The sequence below is a fragment of the Ovis canadensis genome, chromosome 8 (genome assembly GCF_042477335.2).
Source record: "Ovis canadensis isolate MfBH-ARS-UI-01 breed Bighorn chromosome 8, ARS-UI_OviCan_v2, whole genome shotgun sequence".
NCBI lineage: Eukaryota > Metazoa > Chordata > Mammalia > Artiodactyla > Bovidae > Ovis > Ovis canadensis.
In genome coordinates, this window is record NC_091252.1 from 67,558,399 (window position 1) to 67,579,435 (window position 21,037).

Sequence of the window (21,037 nt, forward strand, 5' to 3'; positions counted from 1 at the left end):
CTTCCGTCTATGGGGTCGCACAGAGTCGGACACGACTGAAGCGACTTAGCAGCAGCAGCAGCATGTAGTTTTGATTTGCATTTCTCTAATAATGAACAGTGTTGAGCATCTTTTCATGTGTTTGTCATCTGTATGTCTGCTTTGGAGAAATGTCTGTTTAGGTTTTCTGCCCATTTTTTGATTGGGTTGTTTGTTTCTTCTGATATTGAGCTGCATGAGCTGCTTGTATATTGTGGAGATTAACCCTTTGTCAGTTGCTCTGTTTGCCATTATTTTCTCCCATTTTGAGTGTTGTCTTTTCATCTTGTTTATGGTTTCCTTTGCTGTTAGCAATTATTTTAAATTTTGAATTACTACTTGATTCTTTTTGTGAGTAGGGAAGAGTGGGGTATGGCAGAAAGTGAAGAACTAGAGAGCCTCCTGATGAAAGTTAAAGAGGAGAGTGAAAAAGTTGGCTTAAAACTCAACATTCAGAAAACTAAGATCATGGCATCTCGTCCTATAACTTCATGGCAAATAGATGGGGAAACAGTGGAAGCAGTGGCTGACTTTATAGTTTGGGGCTCTAAAATCACTGCGGATGGTGATTGCAGCCATGAAATTAAAAGATGTTTATCCCTTCAAAGGAAAGTTATGACCAACCTACACAGCATATTGAAAAGCAAGACATTACTTTGTCAACAAAGGTCCGTCTAGTCAAGGCTATGGTTTTTCCAGTGGTCGTGTATGGATGTGAGAGCTGGACTATAAAGAAAGCTGAGTACGAAAGAATTGATGCTTTTGAACTGTGGTCTTGGAGAAGACTCTTGAGAGTCCCTTGGACAGCAAGGAGATCCAGTCCATCCTAAAGGAAATCAGTCCTGAATATTTATTGGAAGGACTGATGCTGAAGTTGAAACTCCAATACTTTGGCCACCTGATGTGAAGAACTGACTCATTGGAAAACACCCTGATGTTGGAAAAGATTGAGGGCAGGAGGAGAAGGGGACAATAGAGGATGAGATGATTAGATGGCATCACTGACTCAGTGGACATGAGTTTGAGTAAACTCCGGGAGTTGGTGATGGATAGGGAGGCCTGGTGTGCTGCAGTCCATGGGGTCGCAAAGAGTCAGACACTACAGAGTGAGTGAACTGAACTGAGGTGGGGCTTCCACCTTAAACTATTCAACAATTATATGCTGTTGTATTCCCAAATAATTGGGTAAAATATGACTACTTTCTAGATCCTTCTGCATGATACGTATTCACATTTGGGAGGCGGACATGGAATGGCGGCGGGGGGGCGGGGGGGGGAGTTCTATTTTTTGACCAGAATTTCTCATATATATGAAATAGTTTGTTTCCTAAATGAAAAAATCCAGACACATGAATTTCTTAGTTATTTTGAATTAAAAATTTATGTATATGAAAGCTCATGAAATCTATAGGAGTGAAATCACATTTAATTTTATGTTGAAGGAATGATCTTTATTGAAAAAACTCACAACTATGCAGTGTGGAAACCATTCTTGGAAATCCTGAGCTCAGTCAGTTCAGTCACTCAGTCATGTCCGACTCTTGAGACCCCATGGCCTGCAACACGCCAGGTTTCCCCGTCCATCACCAACTCCCGGAGCTTACTCAAACTCATGTCCATTATGTCAGTGATGCCATCCAACCATCTCATCGTCTGTCGTCCCCTTCTTCCGCCTTCAATCTTTCCCAGCATCAGGGTCTTTTCCAATGTGTCAGTTCTTCACGTCAGGTGGCCAAAGTTTTGGAGTTTCAGGTTGAGCATCAGTCCTTTCAATGAATATTCAGGACTGATTTCCTTTAGGATTGACTGATTGGAGCTAGAAGTAGCCACAAACCTACAGTGTGAAATTGTAGCCTTTTAGAACTGAGATAAACCTTAGTGACCTTGAGCACAGACTCCATCCCCTCTTTGAGGTTAAACGATATGCTAATTATTTGCGCACAGAGTCGGACGTGACTGAAGCGACTTAGCAGCAGCAGCAAGCCAGTTTTAAAATTCCTTTCTTGAGTTTTTCAATAGTTTTCTAATCTTTCATTATGCTTAGTTCACTTTTAATGCTTATGGGGGAAAAAAGCCTCTAACATTTTATAACTCCATCCTCCCCGACCCCCTTTGGATTTCAGGACATCCTGGGATACACACTGTTACTTAGCTAACAATATATTTTATAGGTTTCATGCTTAATTGTACGTTTTCAGTAGTAGTGCCAACAGGGACTAATTAATAAAGTCAAGTTGCTAGAGTTCATCACAGGACATTATCCCCTGGAGGTTGCATTGGAGTGAGGGGGCTATTTGCTTGAACGCGGCAGGTGTAAGCCGTAACTCAAGATGGCAGCTAGAGGGTGCCAGAATTGGGAGAGGCGGAGGTGAGATTGCTAGCTGGTGCTGGAAAGACTTGAGATGTTCAGTCTATTCTGTTCTCTCCCTCCTCCCAACCACCACCTACTCTGCAATAACAAATTAAAATTTTATAATGAGTTTACCAGATTTACAGATGAAGATACAAAACTCAGACAGAGAGGTCAGCGTTTCAGAGCTGTTAATACCGGACGGATCTGAGATTCAGACCTCTGGCTTTTTATTTCTAAAGGTTCTATCCCTACACCAGTGCCAGGATTAGGTGATGCCAGGAGTTACTCATGTTCCTCAGTGAAGTGTGTTCACTGCAGATGTTTCTTTAACACACAAAGTAATGCTTAGGATTTAAATAATAGTTGTTTTTTTTTTTCCTTCCAGACTGTATAACTCTTTTTCCTCAGATGAGTAGGAAAGTAGAGACACTGCATTCAAAACCAGGGAAATTTTCATCATCACCCACTGCCTTCTCCTTCCAGTGCCCGGTGAATGGGTGTGAGTGCCTAGCTGGAAAGTCGAGGAATAGAGTAAGAATTTGGGTGGTATTCCTGGCACCATGAGCAATCTTTCCTTCCCATAGTGTTGCAAGATAAAGCTCTTCCCTGTGCAAGATAACAGATTTGGCACAATTACATGAAATCTTTACATGAACGATTACATGAAATTCAGAATATATCGTGTCTGGAAATCAGCTGTTTTGCCATCCCTGAATTTGCTTAACCACCTTAACCACCTTGTGTTTTTATTCAGCAAAGATGCTATTATTGCTGATCTTTTTCTCAGTGATTTGGGGCATTTTCTGGGCTACTGACATACTTTGATGCTCTAATTTAAAAATTCATGGTATTGTTTTAATGCTTTAGTAGAGAAACACAGCAGTGTTTAAAAAAGATATTTAAATGATAAAATCATTTATCTCCTCCTCCACTTCGCCATTTCTACCCTTCTTGCAGCTTGAAGTTCCTGGTACTCCAACTTGTGTTTTCTGTGTTCTGCAAAGTCAGGTGCCCTGTTTCTGAAACAAAGAAATAAAAATTTCCTGGGGATAAAAGAAAGCTCTTCCTCTTTAAGTAGCAGACAGAATATATAGTCCCCCCTCTCCCGCTTTGAATTTCCCTGTGTAATTACCGTATCTGTCTGCAGGAGAAAGGACTCCTTGTGGTTTGTTCTCCACTACCTTTCTTAAAGACATATCTGCAGAGCCGCGCAGCGCACGTGGCACTCATCTCAGGGCGAGAGCTCCCAGTTTTAGAGCATTAGGCGAGCGTAGGGCCGCTTCTTTCCCCGAAAGCCAGTCCCGCTTCCCCGAAAGCCAGCCCCGTATCAGCTGCGTGGGGCTGGGGCCCGGGGAGGTGGAGCCTGCCTGCTCCTAGCGGCTGCGAGTGCCCCCTCGTCGGAGAGCATCCCCGCCGCCGCTCTCGATGCTCTTGTGCGGCTCCGAGGAGTGGAGGAGGCAGGGTGTGCTCGCGGACCGTGGGGTAAACTGCAGTTGCTCTTTGGGGAGCCCGGAGAGAACACCAGGCGGGAGAGAGAGCGCCAGTGCCATGGGCCAGCTCTGCTGCTTTCCTTTCTCAAGAGACGAGGAAAAAATCAGTAAGTGGGTTTTGCACTGTGCTGAATCCTAAGTGCTTGGCTATTTAGAGTGACTGTCTTCTTCTAGGGGTAGTGGGTTTTTTTTTTCCTTATGGGAAACAGGAGAATAAGGAACTGTGATTTTTTATGTGTATTTCTTAAAAGGGTGGGTAGGTGTATAGTTAATAATTAACTGTCAGAGTACGGTCACTCAATGAATAGGGCTGTGTTGAAGATCTAGAATTTCATCTTCCTTCTGTTGGTATTTTACAGCTTATTTTTATCACACTATCTAGAGTCTTAGTTTTGAGTTTCTCTGCATGTCACTGCGTGCAGTTCGACAAATTATACAGGCCAGACTTCATTTGTGTTCTCTGAAATTGAGATGTTTTCAGAGCAGTGCTCAATAATAACATATAGAGAAGTAAAGCTGGCTCGGAAATGACATGTGTTATACATTTGCAGATATTTTCATGTGTCCTCTGCTTTGTTCTCCGTGGAGGGAATTTGGGTGTAACTGTAAGATCTCTCCAGAGGAGGGATGCCACTTTGACTTCTGCAAAAACCTTGCTGAATATTCTTAAACTAATGTCAGTCAGGTTCCACATCTGCTTATGGCCTAGAAAACAACTTAAAGTGATGACATTTGCACTGAAATGTTTTCCTCCCTGACTTAAATGTATTTACTTACATTTCAACTTTGTTAAAAACAGTACCCACATTGTAATTAACATCCCAAACAGATTTGTCTTACACTAGTTACCCCCAGGTATTGAATTTTTACTTCATTTTCAGTAAAAATGTTCACAGACGTGCTTATTAAAATTTGCAGCCACATTTCTCTTACATCAGTGCTTTATTGAAATTTAAATAGGTCAACAGAATCTCTCAATATCAGGTTCAGATACTCAAAAGATTCACATCTGGCTTTTATTTCCTGTTCCTCAGGAAACTAGCCAGAGACAGGTTTAAAAGTAATGAATACATATCTTATACCTATGCACTTGGGAAAATAAGCCAGGTTTTACCAGAACTCTCCTGGGAATGCTTTGGAATAAATGTTAGGAGACTTTGGAGTATTTGCTTATTAATAAGAATCCACAGCTGTGCTCTAGATTTTACTGGTGAAAATGATACTCTGTAGTATACAGTGGTCCTGAGCTGAAAAACTGACATGACTTTGTACAACAGAGTTGTTCATTTTCTAAGAATGAGCACTGATATTCATTTGGCACCATGAAGCTTTCCAGATATTTGTCAGAATGATCCATTTGTATAACTGAGGCTGTTGGTTGATTGATTCCTCGAGGTAGATCTGCATAGGAAAAACCTTGGTCTGGACAGATGTAGGGAGCCTTTCCCCACTTCCTAGTCCACTGCTCCAGGTTTTCCTAGAGTTTCTGCTTTCCTTGTGTTCTCTTTTCTCTTTTTCCCCTGTCTGTGAGCAGCCTTCTCTTTTCTAATCATAGAAGCCAGGCTTTACCTTGATGAGGAATTTGCTCTTTTCTTTCTCAACTGGGACCCTGGGAATGCAAAGTCTTTTGTTTTATGTACAGCACCTCTCAATATTGATCAACAGGAAGTACTCTGGGGGGCTTCCTTTCTCAACTTACAAACATTATATAAAGAAAATGAAGACAAGACACTGTGTCTGAAGCGAAGTTCAAGTCCCAAAGTGCAAATTATGGTTAGAGTCAAAGGATTTGTGCCCCCTCTCCTCTCATTCATGCCTACTGGCCCCTGGATCGTCCCCATTCTCTCCCCATTATTATTTCATCTGTCTTTGATTTTGACATTGCTTCACTCTTTTCTTCATGCTCTATTCGCATAGTCCATCAGCTGTTGTCTGGTGTTGTGTTTAATTTCTTTGCTACAGGGTGGTCTAAAGAGAAGTTTCTCTGCCAGGCACTGCTATGCTGATGGTCTACCAATACTTACAAAGGGGACTTGTGAAAAAAGGCAGAGATATTCTTAGCTAGCATGCTTCAAGAAACATGTAAATTAGCACTAACATAAATATTCAGTTCATAAGTTGTGTTGATTGCATGTAAAAGAACCGATATTAGATGTTTGGGAGGGCCTGATCTTGCTACTGGATTGTGCAGTAAGCTTCTGGGTCTTTCTCATTTTTGTGAGCCCACCTAGTAGCCTTGTGAGCCTGCTCTGAGCCAAGTGAGGACCTCCAAGGAGCAGAGCACAAGAGTGCTTATGCCCACACCCTTCTAATTCCATTGTAAAGGGTGATGGCCCCAGAATGTAGCTTCTGAGAGCAGCTCGAATGAGGAATTAAATGAGTTTTTGGTAAATGTTTACATTTGTGGTTGTCGTTCCCAAAACACAGGCGAGTTGGAAAGCCCGTCCTCTATAGCCCTGCAGAGATACAGAAGGGAGGGACCCAGCTGGCCAAGTGGTAAGAGTCAAATGGTCCCTTTCCCCTCCTGCTGCTGTTATATCCTGCCTTTGCCCTTGGTGGTGGTAGAGAGGAAGTATTCTCATCTCACTGATTTATTAGTGCTACTGATTTAATCAAACAAACTGATTAAAAAAAAAATCAACTTGTGCAAGGGCAATGTTTGTGTGAAAAGTTAACTGTATGCACAGCCAGAAATCTTGATAACGGGGTGAGTAGTCAAATCTAGTAGAACTCATCATGGTTTATTTTTCAGTAAATGCAGCACAAAGCAGCTAGACCATTTTTGTTTAAAGCCCAGCAGTGGAACATTTTCTCAAACTGTATACTTTTTGGCCACAGTAGGTAGAATAGACCGACAATAAATGCATATTTCTTGGAAGATTAAGCACTTTCTCTTGCTACACAGGACCATACTTACCATGAAACGTTTCTGCAGATGTTGTAGGATTCATCAGTGTTGTAAATAGTCTTTGATGAAGTCTTTGCTGAAATCTTTTATAGTACTTGTGTTCTTTGAATTTTACCTCATTGTCTCATAGTGAGCTTCCTGAAGGGGTTGTTCTTGAACAGGAATACTAGCTTATTGGCCCCTGCAGTTTGTCAGTCTCACTAAAAAACCTGAAAAGGAAGCTTTAATCACTATAAGAGATACCTCTATAGCTAATTCAGAAGGCATTTTACTTGCTCCTTTCCTGTTGCAAATTTTCCCATTTTGAAGTACATTTGCTTTATGTAGAATGAAACAGGTGAATGTCCATCCTGTGGTGATTTGTCAAAGGGACATGTATTAGCGGAGGATAGAACAGCTGATGGTTGGGTGCACTGACAGCTCAGTTACTTTCTAGCCCTGACCTTCTAGGATGCTGAAAATAAGAGCATTAGTATGTACTTTAGGGCTCCCAGGTGGCTCAGTGGTAAAGAATCTGCTGGAGTAGGAAATGGCAACCCACTCCAATATTCTTGCCTGGCAGAAGAGCCTGGCAGGCTACAGTGCATGGGGTTGCTTAGAGTTGGACATGATTGAGCAACTAAGCACACACATGCATACATACACACACACATACACACAGAATATGTATTTTAACAAGAAACATATCTTAATTTTATGTGTTTAAATAATACATAGACATTTTACTTTTATATATGAAATATGTTTCAATACAGTCATTCTGTGTTCAGTTCAGTTCAGTTCAGTTGCTCAGTTGTGTCTGACTCTGCGACCCCATGGACTGCGGCATGCCAGGCTTCTCTGTCCATCACCAACTCCTGGAGCTTGCTGAAACTCAACTTGATTGAGTCAGTGATACCGTCTTTTCATTTCATCCTCTTTTGCCCCCTTCTCCTCCTGCACTCACTCTTTCTCAGCATCAGGGTCTTTTCCAATGAGTCGGTTGTTCTCAAAACAGGTGACCAAAATATTGGAGCTTCAGGTCAATATCAGTCCTTCCAGTGAGTATTGAGGGTTGGTTTTCTTTAGGATGGACTGGTTTGATCTCCTTGCAGTCCAAGAGACTCTCAAGAGTCTTCTCTAACACCACAGTTCAAAAGCATTAATTCTTTGGTGCTCAGCTTTCTTTATGGTCCAACTCTCACATCCATACATGACTACTGGAAAAACCATAGCTTTGACTAGATGGACCTTTATTGGCAAAGTAATGCTGACAAATAGCTGAGTCTTTCTGTGTGGGGTGAGTTAAACAGATCATTTGTACTGTTTTATAAATATGAGTCAAATCTGAAGATAGTTTGTTTCTGATGATTTGGAATTTGATTATAGACCCAGTAAATACAATTCCTCTGTAATGAATGAGACCGTATCTACAACTGTAGTCACCTTAGATGTCAGCCTGGAAGACTATGTTTTTATTTCCATCATGGCCAGGAAGGGAAGAAAGGGACTCAGAATTTCAGGCCTTTAATTGTTGAGCAGCCTTACGGCATTTATCTGTGTAGCTGCCCTTCCTCTGAGGGACTCCTTCCCCTTCTCTGTGGTGTCTGTCCATCATGACATTAGGCTTCCCTGCCCTGGGACATGTGCACACGTTCAAGGGACATGTGGTCCACGTGGAGTTGACCAGAGTCTTTTGTAAGAGCTGATCAAGGATCTGTCTTCCTTTTGGGTTGTGAGTGAAAGGGATGTAAGCACAAGATTGCTAGCTGATAGGGAGTTAGGGGGAATCTTCCTGGGAGTGAAGCACAGAAGAAAGAGGCCAGAGAAGGAGAGAGAAAAAGAGACAGTCCTGATGATACTGTTTGAGTCTCTGAGTTCAGCTGTGACTAAGACCTGTATTTTGTGAAGCAATAAATCCTTCCCCTCTTTTTCTGTTTAACTTGCTTGGGTTAAATTGTTATCACCTGCAACCAAAAGGCTTCAGATATGTTCTGGAAGATACTCAGTGTGTCTAAGAGTACATCCATTCTGGAACAAATATTTCTAAACCTAGTGAAGAAACCAAAAGTCTTTGATTTCTTCTGAACTTTCATGTTCCATTTTAGTGGCAATGAAATTTATGGGAGCTGTTAGAAAGAGTAATTCAGTTCACTTCAACTGATAAATATTGTTGAACACATCGCATTTGGAAAGCTTTGAGCCAAGTGTTAGGAAGACACAATGATGATACATGATCCTTATTGTTGGAGGGTTCCTTTTTAAATTCACTTGATTCTTTAAAAAGAGATGTGTTGGGTTCCAGTATTTATCATGCCTTGAAGGGGGAAAGTTGGGGATGAAAGATCATGATGCTTTCATTCTAACAAGCAAAGCCACACCCATTCATTTCAGGGAAGTTACCAGCGAAGTCCAGTGAAACTGAGCTAATTACTACCTAGGTAGAGGTTACCTCAAGCTCTTATCACAGGCAGTGGTTATAGCTTGACTCAGGCAATCACAGTTTCTACAACAGACATTTTAGCAAATACAGTTTTCCTTAACAAACATTTATAATGTCAAAGGTACAAGTTAGCAGACCTTGGAACTACAAAGCCAACCTTTCTGGTGTATAGTAATGTTGTTTGCCCTTAGCAAATAGTCATAGGCAAAAACTGAGCTATATGATGAAAATATAAAGAATAAGTATAGTTTTAATTATATAATGAAAATACAAAGAATCAGTATAGTCTATGCCAACTAGGATATAAATAATATTAATTTTACAAAAGGCTGAGTCACAGATATTTGAAGCTTACAATTTTCTGTTTCTGCACACTGTCCCTCCAAACTTATGACTTTAGTCAAGGACATTTGTTAACCTCAAACATGTATACATGAAAATTAGAGTGCTGGGAGAAAGTGGTGTAAACACAGGATGCTTTGAGTACATGGAGAGAGGGTTTCATATTCCCAAGAAAGAGCTCACCCAGTTGGTAAGAATCGGATGGCTTGTGGCTCAGACGGTAAAGCATCTGCCTACAATGCAGGAGACCCAGGTTCGATCCCTGGGTCGGGAAGTTCCCCTGGAGAAGGAAATGGCAACCCACTTCAGTATTCTTGCCTGGAAAATCCCATGGACGGAGGAGTCCAGTAGGCTACAGTCCATGAGGTCACAAAGAATCAGACACGACTGAGCGACTTCCCTTCTTCTACTTCTGCAGCAGCCTGTGTCCCCCTACCCCGACCCTGTGGTAAGATAGTTGGTGTTGGCATTTGCCATGTGAATTACACCAAGTTTCAGTTTGATATCTTACATCTGACTGTGAGAGCAAAAATAAAATTCACACTTTCTAAGCATTTAAAATATTCAGCTAAATTTAGCTGTGAAGCTTAGCTTTTGAAGAGTTTTGATTGATGTTTATGATAAGTAATAAACTGGCAAGTAGATGATCTGTTAATCTAACACTTTCTATCTAGATCTGTAGCAGTCAGACCTTATTTAGAATTCTGACGATCAGGATTGTGTCCTGAGGAGGCCAGGATGGCGAGGAGGCTGGAAACCACATCGTAAGAGGAAGGCTTACAGACTCCAGCTGCTTAGCTAGGATGGTCAATTAATTGTCTTGTAATATTTGGAGGATTCTTTAATGTGGAAGGGAAAGAAGATATTCCCTATGGCTCCAGGGTGGTAGAATTAAGACAGTGAGTGTTCATTTTAACTCATTTTCTTCTGGTGATTTTAGGAGCCAAATGGTAAAGCTACATTAAACCCAGTAGTATTCTAATTATATTTGCACAGCTCTTGTTTTAAATAATGAAAATACTGAAGTGAAGCCCTAAAGCAGAAAGAATTATAATCAGATTTTACCTTAATAATTTTTAATACGTTGCCTAAAAGAAGATAATTTAAGGCAGAGTTTTCAGACTATTTTTAGCCATCACACTTTTTCTTTAAAGTGAAGTGAAGTGAAGTTGCTCAGTCGTGTCTGACTCTTTGCGACCCCACAGACTGTAGCTTACCAGGCTCCTCTGTCCATGGTATTTTCCAGGCAAGAGTACTGGAGTGGATTGCCATTTCCTTCTCTAGAGGATCTTCCCGACCCAGGGATTGAACCCAGGTCTCCCGCATTGTAGGCAGATGCTTTACCATCTGAGCCACCAGGGAAGTCTTTCTTTAAATGCAAAACCAAAAGTTTTATGAAAAAAAAAAAGCCTCTTTATTAATTCATATTTTATAATGACTATTAATGCCTATTTTAAATTAGTACCTTTAGGATCAACAAACTTGCTTTAAAATAGACAACTTTGTGTTCTTGTCTAGGTACACTGTCATCTTACCTAAGCACCACATAAAATACTGAATATTGAACTCCATAGTAATAGTGAGTGAAGAAGTGAAGTGAAGTGAAGGTCAGTCATGTCAGGCTCTTTGCGACCCCATGGACTGTACAGTCCATGGAATTCTCTAGGCCGGAATGCTGGAGTGGGTAGCTGTTCCCTTCTCCAGGAAATGTTCCCAACGCAGGGATCGAACCTAGGTCTCCCGCCTTGCAGGCAGATTCTTTACCAGCTGAGGTACAAGGGAAGCCCAGTAATAGCGAGTATTTGGTATCAATAAGTCCTGGAGATAACAAGCCAAGGCATACTGTGTTTTGTATGATTGCCTTTATGAATGAAAATTTTATGAAAGCATTTTGGCCAGATTTACATCAATTTTAAATTAATTTTCTATAATATGAGTATAGTGAATTTAAGATAAAAATTCATTGTGATGCTGTTGTATACCCACTACTGTATAACATACACTATACTTCAATACAAAATTAGATATGCAGATTTTTAGGTTTTATAAAGAAAACCTAAAAAGATATATAAAACTATATGAAATTTGAATAATAAATTTAAAAACATATCAAACAAATTGTTTTATGAGGAAACAAGTTCATGAAATATGCAGTTTTAATTTTTAAAAAAATCAGACTCCTAGCTGGTTTTAACTTTGTGCCTCTTGTCTTTGTCATTCATGACTTCAGTTCAGTTCAGTCGCTCGGTCGTGATCGACTCTTTGTGGCCCGATGAACCGCAGCACGCCAGGCCTCCCTGTCCATCACCAACTCCCGGAGTCCACCCAAACCCATGTCCATTGAGTCGGTGATGCCATCCAACCATCTCATCCTCTGTTGTCCCCTTCTCCTCCTGCCCTCAATCTTTCCAGCATCAGGGTCTTTTCCAATGAGTCAGCTCTTTGCATCAGGTAGCCAAAGTATTGGAGTTTCAGCTTCAACATTATTCCTCCCAATGAACACCCAGGACGGATATCCTTTAGGATAGACTGGTTGGATCTCAACAAGGGACTCTCAAGAGTCTTATCCAACACCACAGTTCAAAAGCATCAGTTCTTCAGTGCTCAGCTTTCTTTGTAGTCCAACTCTCACATCCATACATGACCGCTAGAAAAACCATAGCCTTGACTAGATGGACTTTTGCTGACAAAGTGATGTCTCTGCTTTTTAATATGCTGTCTAGGTTGGTCATAACTTTCCTTCCCAAGAGTAAGTGTCTTTTAATTTCATGGCTGCAGTCACCACCTGTAGTGATTTTGGAGCTCAGAAAAATAAAGTCATCCACTGTTTCCCCATCTATTTGCCATGAAGTGATGGGACCAGATGCCATGATCTTCATTTTCTGAATGTTGAGCTTTAAGCCAACTTTTTCATGACTTAGGCCTCTATAAATACTACATTGTTTGTGTCAGGTAGGATCCAGTCAAGAAAATAGGAATTATACCAATTATTTTAACAGAGTATTTAACCCAGGGAATTAGTTAAACATGTTTTGAAGGAACTTTTTAAAAAAACCAGATTTGGTTACAGTAATTCAGACTAATTGTTAATAAGATATTTCTAAGGAAGACCCTCACCCAGATCAATTTAACTTAAAAACAGCAAGTTATTTTAGACTAACTTACAGTTTATGGAAATGCTTTAAAAATAATATGTTCTGTTGAAGTTTGTTAAGTATGTATTCTGCGGTCTTTACCGTGATTTTTTTTTGGTGTGTATTTCTTTTCCCTGAAGTTTTATTGAGATAAAATTGACATAATTTTGGCATATTTCTTTTAACCAGGATTTGAAATTTAAAAAAAATTTATTGGAGCATGGTTGATATACAGTGCTGTGTTAATTTCAGGTGTACAGCAAAGTATATCAGTTATACATATACATATGCCCACTCTTTTTTAAGGTTCTTTTCGTTTACAGGCAAATACAGAGTATTGAGTAGAGTTCCCTGTGCTATATAGTAGATTCTTGTTAGTTATCTGTTTTATATGTAGTGTTATGAATATGTCAGTCTCAATCTCCCAATTTATCCTGCCCCTGGTAACCATACATTTGTTTTCTATATCTGTGATTCTCCTTCTGTTTTTTTTTTAAAGGCTTTTCTCACATAGACTTATTTGAAATTAATGTTCACAGTCAGTACAGATATAGGGGCAGGTTAGTGAATTAGGTGAGAGTTAAACCTTCAGGCAGGTGGGCATGAGTGTTTGGGAGTGATCAGCTGTGCTCTCATGACTTTGGGGATTAAGGAGAACCAAAGGCTCAGATGCCAGGAGACAAGGCAGTCAGTAAACTGTTCAAAAATCTGAGGAATTCTATCAGGGGTCTGGGAACCAGTCAGTCAGAGCAGAGATAGAGAAGGGCAGCAAAGAAAGTCAAGGCAGTGAGAGGCTAGATGCTGGGAAGTCACATGCTGCTGTGCTTAGTTGCTTGGTTGTGTCCGATTCTTTGCTCCCCCACAGGTTGTAGCCCGCCAGGCTCCTCTGTCCATGGGGATTCTCCAGGCAAGAATACTGGAGTGGGTTGCAACGCCCTCCTCCAGGGGATCTTCTCAACCCAGGGATTGAACCCAGTTCTCCTGCATTGCAGGTGGATTTTTTACTGGCTGCGCCACCAGGGAAACCCAAGAATAATGGAGTGGGTAGCCTATCCCTTTTCCAGGGATCTTCCTGACCCAAGAATAGAACCGGGGTCTCCTGCATTCCAGGTGGATTCTTTACCAGCTGAGCTACCCAGGATGTCGCATATCTGAAGGTACTTTATGCCATAAAACATAAATTGCAGCGTCTCTGATATGTACAATGCCCTCTAGGGTCATGTAGCTTACAGCCTGTATCTTCCCTGAGATTTCATATATGGGAATTAGAAGAGGAAATCTTATTCTACTGGAATGCTGAAGAATGCTCCCCAGAGCTGACAGAAGTCCTATCCCCACTGAGTAAAGCCTGAGAAGGTGAGGACACAGAGGTTGTCTGAAGCCACTGCCCCCACCAGCAAGCGAAGCCTGAGGGCGTGAGAATGCAGAAGCTGCAAGAAGAGATGGAGAGACAGAAGGCTGACAATGTCTCTAAGTCAGTCTCAAGGTCAGCTCTCCACCTTTCTTGTTTGCATATGTGACCCAGTAAATTTTCCCTTTTAATGAAAAAAGGATAAATTTGCCTTCATGAATGGGATACATGGCAGTGGCCGTGGCTTCAGGCAACCTCTGTGTCCTCACCTTCTCAGGCTTTTCTCAGTGGGGATAGGACTTCTGTCAGCTCTGGGGAGCATTTTTCAGCATTCCAGTAGAATAAGTTCTTCTCTTCTATTTTTCATATATAAACTCAAAGGGAAGATACAGGTGGTAAGCTACACGACCCTAGAGGGCATTGAACATATCAGAGACGTTGTAATTTATGTATTATGGCATAAGGTACCTTTGTATACTAAAAAAAAAAAGTATCTTAAGAACAATTTTTGAAAGCTAGAAGTGAAGTATGTTGAGGAAGATACTTAAAAAAAAGTATGCATGTATCATGTGCTCCAGAGGTAGCCCTGGTAGACCAGCAATCCCACTGGAGCCATGGAAAATGTGAGATGGGCAGTTAGTTGAAGGGGCGAAGTAAACGGGATGCTCTTCCCAGAAACGCTGGAGGAATAGGTGAGGAAGGGGTTGGGGGAGTGGATGTGGCCTGAGCCCTGTGGGAGCGGGCAGCAGTGGAGCAGTCACGCTGATCCTTAAAGGAACCCTGATTTGCTCTTTCTCCTCTCAACAAGAGGAACTACTGTGTTTCTGCTTTCACCGAATCTCAGGAAGCTCAAGTCCGTTTCATGGCTCTCATGATCTGCCTTTCTGTGGTCTGTGTTTCCTTCTGTTCTTTACTTGCTACTGTGATTTATGTGTTTTCTTCATCCTGATTTTTATTTTTTACTTATAGTGTACCTTTTACTGTAATCTTTTTTTTTTTTTTGCCATTAATTATCTCAAGTCTTTTGAGTATTAGACAATGAATGGATGGAAAGAAGCGCTGTGACTGAAAGTACCTGGTTGCTACCAGGAAGATGAGAATAAAGCTGAGACTACTGAGGATTGCGACAGTTACCACATGTGCATAACACATGTTCTGATGTTGATATGTTCCTGGGAAGTTGTCTATATACGCTAAACTTGATGTGATTATTTTTATCCATTGTGATTTTAAAGTACAGAAAAATCGCTGCTTTCAATGCTTCCCTTTTAATTTGGTGCATGTAGAAACATAAGTAGTTGCTGGAAACACAAAAGCACCACTCTTAGAATTGAAAGAGGGCAGTCTTTCCCTTCTCCAGGGCATCTTCCCAACCCAGGGATTGAAGCCAGGTCTACCACATTGCAGGCAGATTCTTTACCAGCTGAGCCACAAGGGAAGTCCAGGAATACTGGAGTGGGTAGTCTATCCCTTCTCCATTCATCTTCCCAACCCAGGAATTGAACCAGGGTCTCCTGCACTGCAGGTGGATTCTTTACCAAACTGGGCTATCAGGGAAGCCCTAATAGCTTAATAGAAACTTAAAACCATCTGTATCTTCTGTTTCAGTTATTGTCTGTTTATATGTCTGCTTGAAGGCTTTTTATCAGACTCAGGAGCAGTAGCCCTTCTCTTTACCTAAGGAGGGACATTATTTAGTTGCAAAAGAATATGAATGTAAGCTATATAGAGCAATGCATACCTTACTTATTTGCAGTCATTCCAATTGTATAAAGTGAATAGGTTGCTCATATCATATTTGTTTATAGGGCCCTAAGCAGGGTACTTATAAACAAATAGCCTTATAGCCTGATAAACTGAAAGAGGGTTGCAGTATTTATTTCATTTAAATCAAAACTATAATTGTAGCTAATTTTATTGAATACTGTAAGGGGAGCATTGTGCTAAGGGGAGCACTGTGCTAAGTGCTTTGTGTTATTATCTCATTTAATTTTCACAGCCCTTTATTCTCATACAGCACTACTGTTATTCCTGGTTTATAAATACAGAAAATGACCCTTAGAGGGGTTAAACAAGTTTCACAGGGATACACAGCTAGTGAATGGGGAAGTGAGAATTCCAGTCCAGGTATTCTGACCCTATAACTAAAAAGGAAGCATTCTAAGTATTTTCTGGCTGGAAGTCTCACTTTTAGAGCTAAAAATATCATAGAACACATCATAGGAATAATTTTAGTTGCCAGACAGGGGGACTTCCCTGGTGGCTCAGACAGTAAAGAATTTGCAACATGAGAGACCCGGGTTTGATCCCTGGGTCGAGAAGATCCCCGGAGAAGGGAATGGTTACCCATTCCACTATTCTTGCCTGGAGAATCCCATGCACAGAGGAGCCTGGTGGTCTACAGTCCATAGGGTCACAAAGAGTAGGACATGACTGAGCGACTAACACTTTCACTTTCAGAGATAAAGAAGCATGGAGGTATAATGGCAGAAGTGTGGTTTGAGTCACAACCTTGTCATTCTTGAGTTGTGCAGACTTGGGCAAGTCTTATGGTTTTTCTGATCCTTTGTGTTCAGGGTGGGGGTAAAATAGCAATAACAATAGTAAGCTTTAGATTTAAATGTGTGAGGAAAAAAGCCAGGCACATAACAGGCAATTAATGTTAGGTTTTTATTATTATTATTAAAAGGATTCGTAAATACAGTTATTACAGCCAGAGTTATATGCTGTGTGTCATGGAAACATAAGTATGCAGAGTCTCAGGACTCATTATACAGGACTTTACTAGGTCTTAGAAGAAGCTGGTGATGCAGGAACTTGGCTCTTCAGCCTCTAAACTCCTGGGAGGAGACTCTAAGCAGTGGTGGTGGGGGCAGCTCTGGTTTCATCCTCAGAGAGGAATGGTGACGTCGTGGAGATCATCTCTGATCTCCTTCTGCTAAGCATCTTTTCGGTGCCCGGTTTCCCCAGGAACATCAAGCTTGCCTTTGTGGGAGCTGGAGAGGGAGTCCAGTGTGGTAGTGACTGTCTTTTGTCCACCCCTGTACCACGTGTATCTTTCTACCCAGTTCCTGAAATTCCTTTGACTAGGAGCAGTTCTTCCCCATTTAGACACCAAGAGCTTGAGAGGCAAACCTCCACTGCTGGAAGAAATGAATTTACCATTACAGACCAGCAGTGATTACTCAACAAGTTCACCTGCTCATTTAACTTCCTATAGTATCAATTTACACAGGCAGAGAACTTGATGAGTAGTAGATATCACCGAAGAGAACTTTAAAAAAATCATTTGATTTTTGTCTTTTTGGAAGCCTCTAGTAAATTCATAGTCTTAGGTCACTGAGAAAAGAAAAGTGTATCCTTGATTACCTTTAGGATATACTTTTATATTTACTTTTCTCAACCATTATTTCTGAAGCTGAAGCAATCAATTTATGAGTTCACTGAGCTTCATTTTTTAAAATATAACAAGACCATGCGTAATGAACAGTTGGCCGCACAGGCGAGGGCTGTGGGCTCAGATGAGCGGGGTGGTTAGAATTGTAATGGTGGGGTTGGGGAGCAGTGACAATGCCTTTGGCGCCCTACACCTCTCTGTAGGCCCACTCTGTCCCCCTCAGAGCCTCTCTGAAGGTGTGTGGGGACAGCAGAGCAGAATGACTTGCCCCATTTTACAGTGGGGGAACAGCTCTTTTTGCTCAGGACTCAGTGTTTGAATGTGTGCTCTATTCCTTTGTTTTTATTGTATGCCCAGAGGAATGGCCAAGGATGACCGTAAATTGTCAGTTTTCTCTTGATTTTGTTTTAACGGTCAACCATCTCATCTTTACGTTTTGTTTAGCCTGGAAATGCTCTGTTTGACCCAGTAGCATTGCTGGAATAATAGCCATTAGACTCAGTCCACAGTTTTTCTCAGAGCTTACAAGCCAAATATATCATCCTGTGCATCTGGATTTCCTCAGTCAGACTTTGAAAATTAGGTTTAGGGAGCCATGAAAGAAAGATAACAGAAGCAGTTTACACTACCTTCTGTGTTGGCTAGTTGAATCATTAGATGGAAGATTTTTTAGCGTGAAACACACTCTACATGATCATACCAAAAGCATTTGCTTTAAGATTGTGCAGTTAGCTGAGTTAAACAGAGCTAGGTTTTGAATCCTTTTAAAGGATTGAGTTGATTTCTTTCAACTTGTGTATGATATTTTAAGTATTTATGGTCTCTTAAGACTTCCCTGGTGGCATTAGTGGTGAAGAACCCACCTGCCAATGCAGGAGACAGTGCAGGGTTCATTAGATCCCTGGGTCAGGAAGATCCCTGGGAGGAGGAAATGTCAACCCACTCCAGTATTCTTGCTTGGAGAATCCCATGGACAGAGGAGTCTGGCAGGCTACAGTCCATAGGGTTGTAAAGAGTCAGACACGAGCTGAAGCAACTTAGCACGCATGCTGCTCTTGATCATATTGTGGTTAAGCTTAGGTTTTGTCCCTCTCACTAAGCTTAACAACTGGTTATTTGCATCAAGCCTAAAACAGAATGAAGCAAAATCACCGGTTAGTGGCATAGCTGATGTTTTCCTATAAAATAATAGAGATGTTCTGAGACCCAAGCTTACATTTTGAAGCATTAGCGGGGTTGTGAAAATCTGATTTTCTTTACCATTATACCTCATGGGTTAAAATAAGCAATCCTTGAAGACCAGCCATAGTAAGTTCTGTGTATGTCAGAAATGAGAAGTATAATTTGATCATAGTAGATGCTCTAGAAACAAGAGATGAGCAGATTCCACAGCATGCCCTGCAGGAACCTCCCGCACATATTTTCAGCCTCATCCTTCTTCATCTCTGTCTCCTCCTCTGTCACCACCTACAAGACCGCGTTCTGAAGTTTCCCGTATTTATTAACACATAACTTCTACTTCTACTCAGTTGCAGGTTTCCTGAAGACAGGGTCCATGCCGGATTCATTTCTGTATTCATCGTAACACTGCTTATCACAGATAGAGGGTACTCAATGACTCTGTGGCCGGAAGGATGAAAGGAATCAAAGAGGAGAGCAAGGGGGAAAGAAGGAAGGAAGATGGAAGGAAGGGATTACCCTGCATTCATCAACATCCATTGTTGTTGTTTCGTTGCTAAGCTGTGTCTGACTCCTTTGCACTTCCATGGACTGTAGCCTGTCAGGCTCCTCTGTCCATGGAATTTTCCAGGCAAGAATACTGGAGTGGGTTGCCATTTCTTTTTGCAGGGGATCTTGCCAACCAAGGGATTGAAGCCAAGTCTTCTGAATTGGCAGGCCGATTCTTTACCGCTGAGCCACCAGTAAAGCCCCCAAATCCATTATTTAGTCTAAAAGTTAAAAAAAAAAAATTAAAAATTTCAATCTGCTAGCAAAACCTTCTGAAACTTTGCTTTCCAGTCAACCAGTTATTAAATGATACAGTATTTCTCATACATATACCTTCATTTCTCCAGGATGAGGCTGCATCAGGGAGTTTTGGAGAATCTGCTGGGGGCTGGGTGTCGCGTATCAACTCATCTTTCTGATTTCAAGTGGGAGCTGTGGGTTGCCATCACTTCTACATGGTTTTGGTAGGCATTTTATCTAGCTCTTGTATCTCCATGTTCTTGCTTGTAATAATGGAAGAACAGCACTTGTTTTACCTCATGAGATTTCTTTGAGGACCAAATGAAAGAATGTTCCAGAAAGCACTTTGGAAAGGGTGAAGTGTTACCTAAACAGATGGAAGGATATATTCCTGCTATTGCTGTTAGTGACCTGGTACCTTGGGGTTTTTCCCAGCCTGTGGAAGTTCTTGATCTGGGTGTGTCCTTATTGCTTATAAAAGAGGTAAAGTGATATCTACAGTTATGATTTATTTCACCAATTAGATTGATGGCAACATTTATGCTGCTGATTACATTGGTGAATATTACCTTCAAAACAGGAAAGTGACCTTTATTTCTGCTTGAATCTGCCACTACCGTGGAAGATCAGTCTAGGAAAGAAAAGTATAGTTTATCATGGGCAGATGTATTGGTCAAACACATGAAAATAAATTCTAGTTAGTCATACCTTTAAATTTTATGTGGTGTAGTTGCTCAGTCGTGTCCGACTCTTTGTGACCCCACGGACTGTAGCCCACCAGACTCCTCTGTACATGGAATTCTCCAGGCAAGAATACTTGAGTGGGTTGCCATTCCCTTCTCCAGGGGATCTGCCCAACCTAGGGTTCAAACCTGTATCTCTTGCATTGCAGGTAGATTCCTTACCCTCTGAGCCTCCAGGGAAGCCCTCAATAAAAGAATGAATAACATAAACGTAATAATTTTAAGATTCAAAGCAGTGCTCATTTTCTAGCCTTCTTGTCTCTCTGCCAGATAAGAGCATGATTATTTGAAAATTTATGCTCTGTACATGTCTGAAACATGTTCATTTCTTCTTTGCCGTGAGAATCACTTTCCAATGATAGCCAAAGAAGTTGAGACTTCTTTGCACCGGGGCTTGGTTTTGGAAGGTCTACTTCTTTATCACTGCTCAAACTGCACTCCGCAATCATCTTTGTACAAATGACATAGAGTGGTACTGAGCAGACCATCAGGGGGTACAGGGAACTCTTTATATTTCCACCTGAGCAAATACAGGAATCAAAATTCAGGAGGAAACAACCACAGTTTCTATTTAATAGAGAGCAATTTATGATACGGAACAGCAGATAGACACCTACAGACAACACAAGGCAAAACAAGTGAGCGAAACAAACCACCGAGAGCAGAGTGCCCCTTGGAAATAGATTTCAACAGCAGAGTGATGATAATCACCTGTCAATCAAGTACTGGGTAGCAATTTAGTTTGCAGGCTTTGAACATATTGGTGCAAATGATATGTGTCTGATACACTGAAGAGGAGAATGAGAATGATTTGGGTTTATTCATGCTCAGAAACTACCCCAGTTTCTTTCTCTGGAAATTATTTTCAAATTTTGATATTGAGCACGAGAGAAAAAAACATGATTCAGAAA

The 21,037-nt window shown here is 41.1% G+C and overlaps 1 protein-coding gene across 5 annotated transcripts in view; it reads left to right on the forward strand.

The window, feature by feature from the left end:
• The window catches only part of AKAP7 (A-kinase anchoring protein 7), a 134,636-nt gene that overhangs the window by 95,741 nt on the left and 17,858 nt on the right, over positions 1–21,037 (forward strand). Inside the window, exons 1-2 of one of the 5 annotated variants that reach the window (XM_069598437.1) lie at positions 3,744–3,968; positions 6,289–6,357. The exons of 2 other annotated variants lie outside the window; for them this stretch is intronic. In XM_069598437.1, the coding sequence (XP_069454538.1) occupies positions 3,797–3,968; positions 6,289–6,357 (241 nt within the window). In that variant the 5' untranslated portion in view covers positions 3,744–3,796. Of the gene's footprint in view, positions 1–3,743; positions 3,969–6,288; positions 6,358–21,037 lie in introns of those variants that run through there. 2 more of the 5 variants (XM_069598434.1, XM_069598438.1) reach the window with 2 other exon arrangements.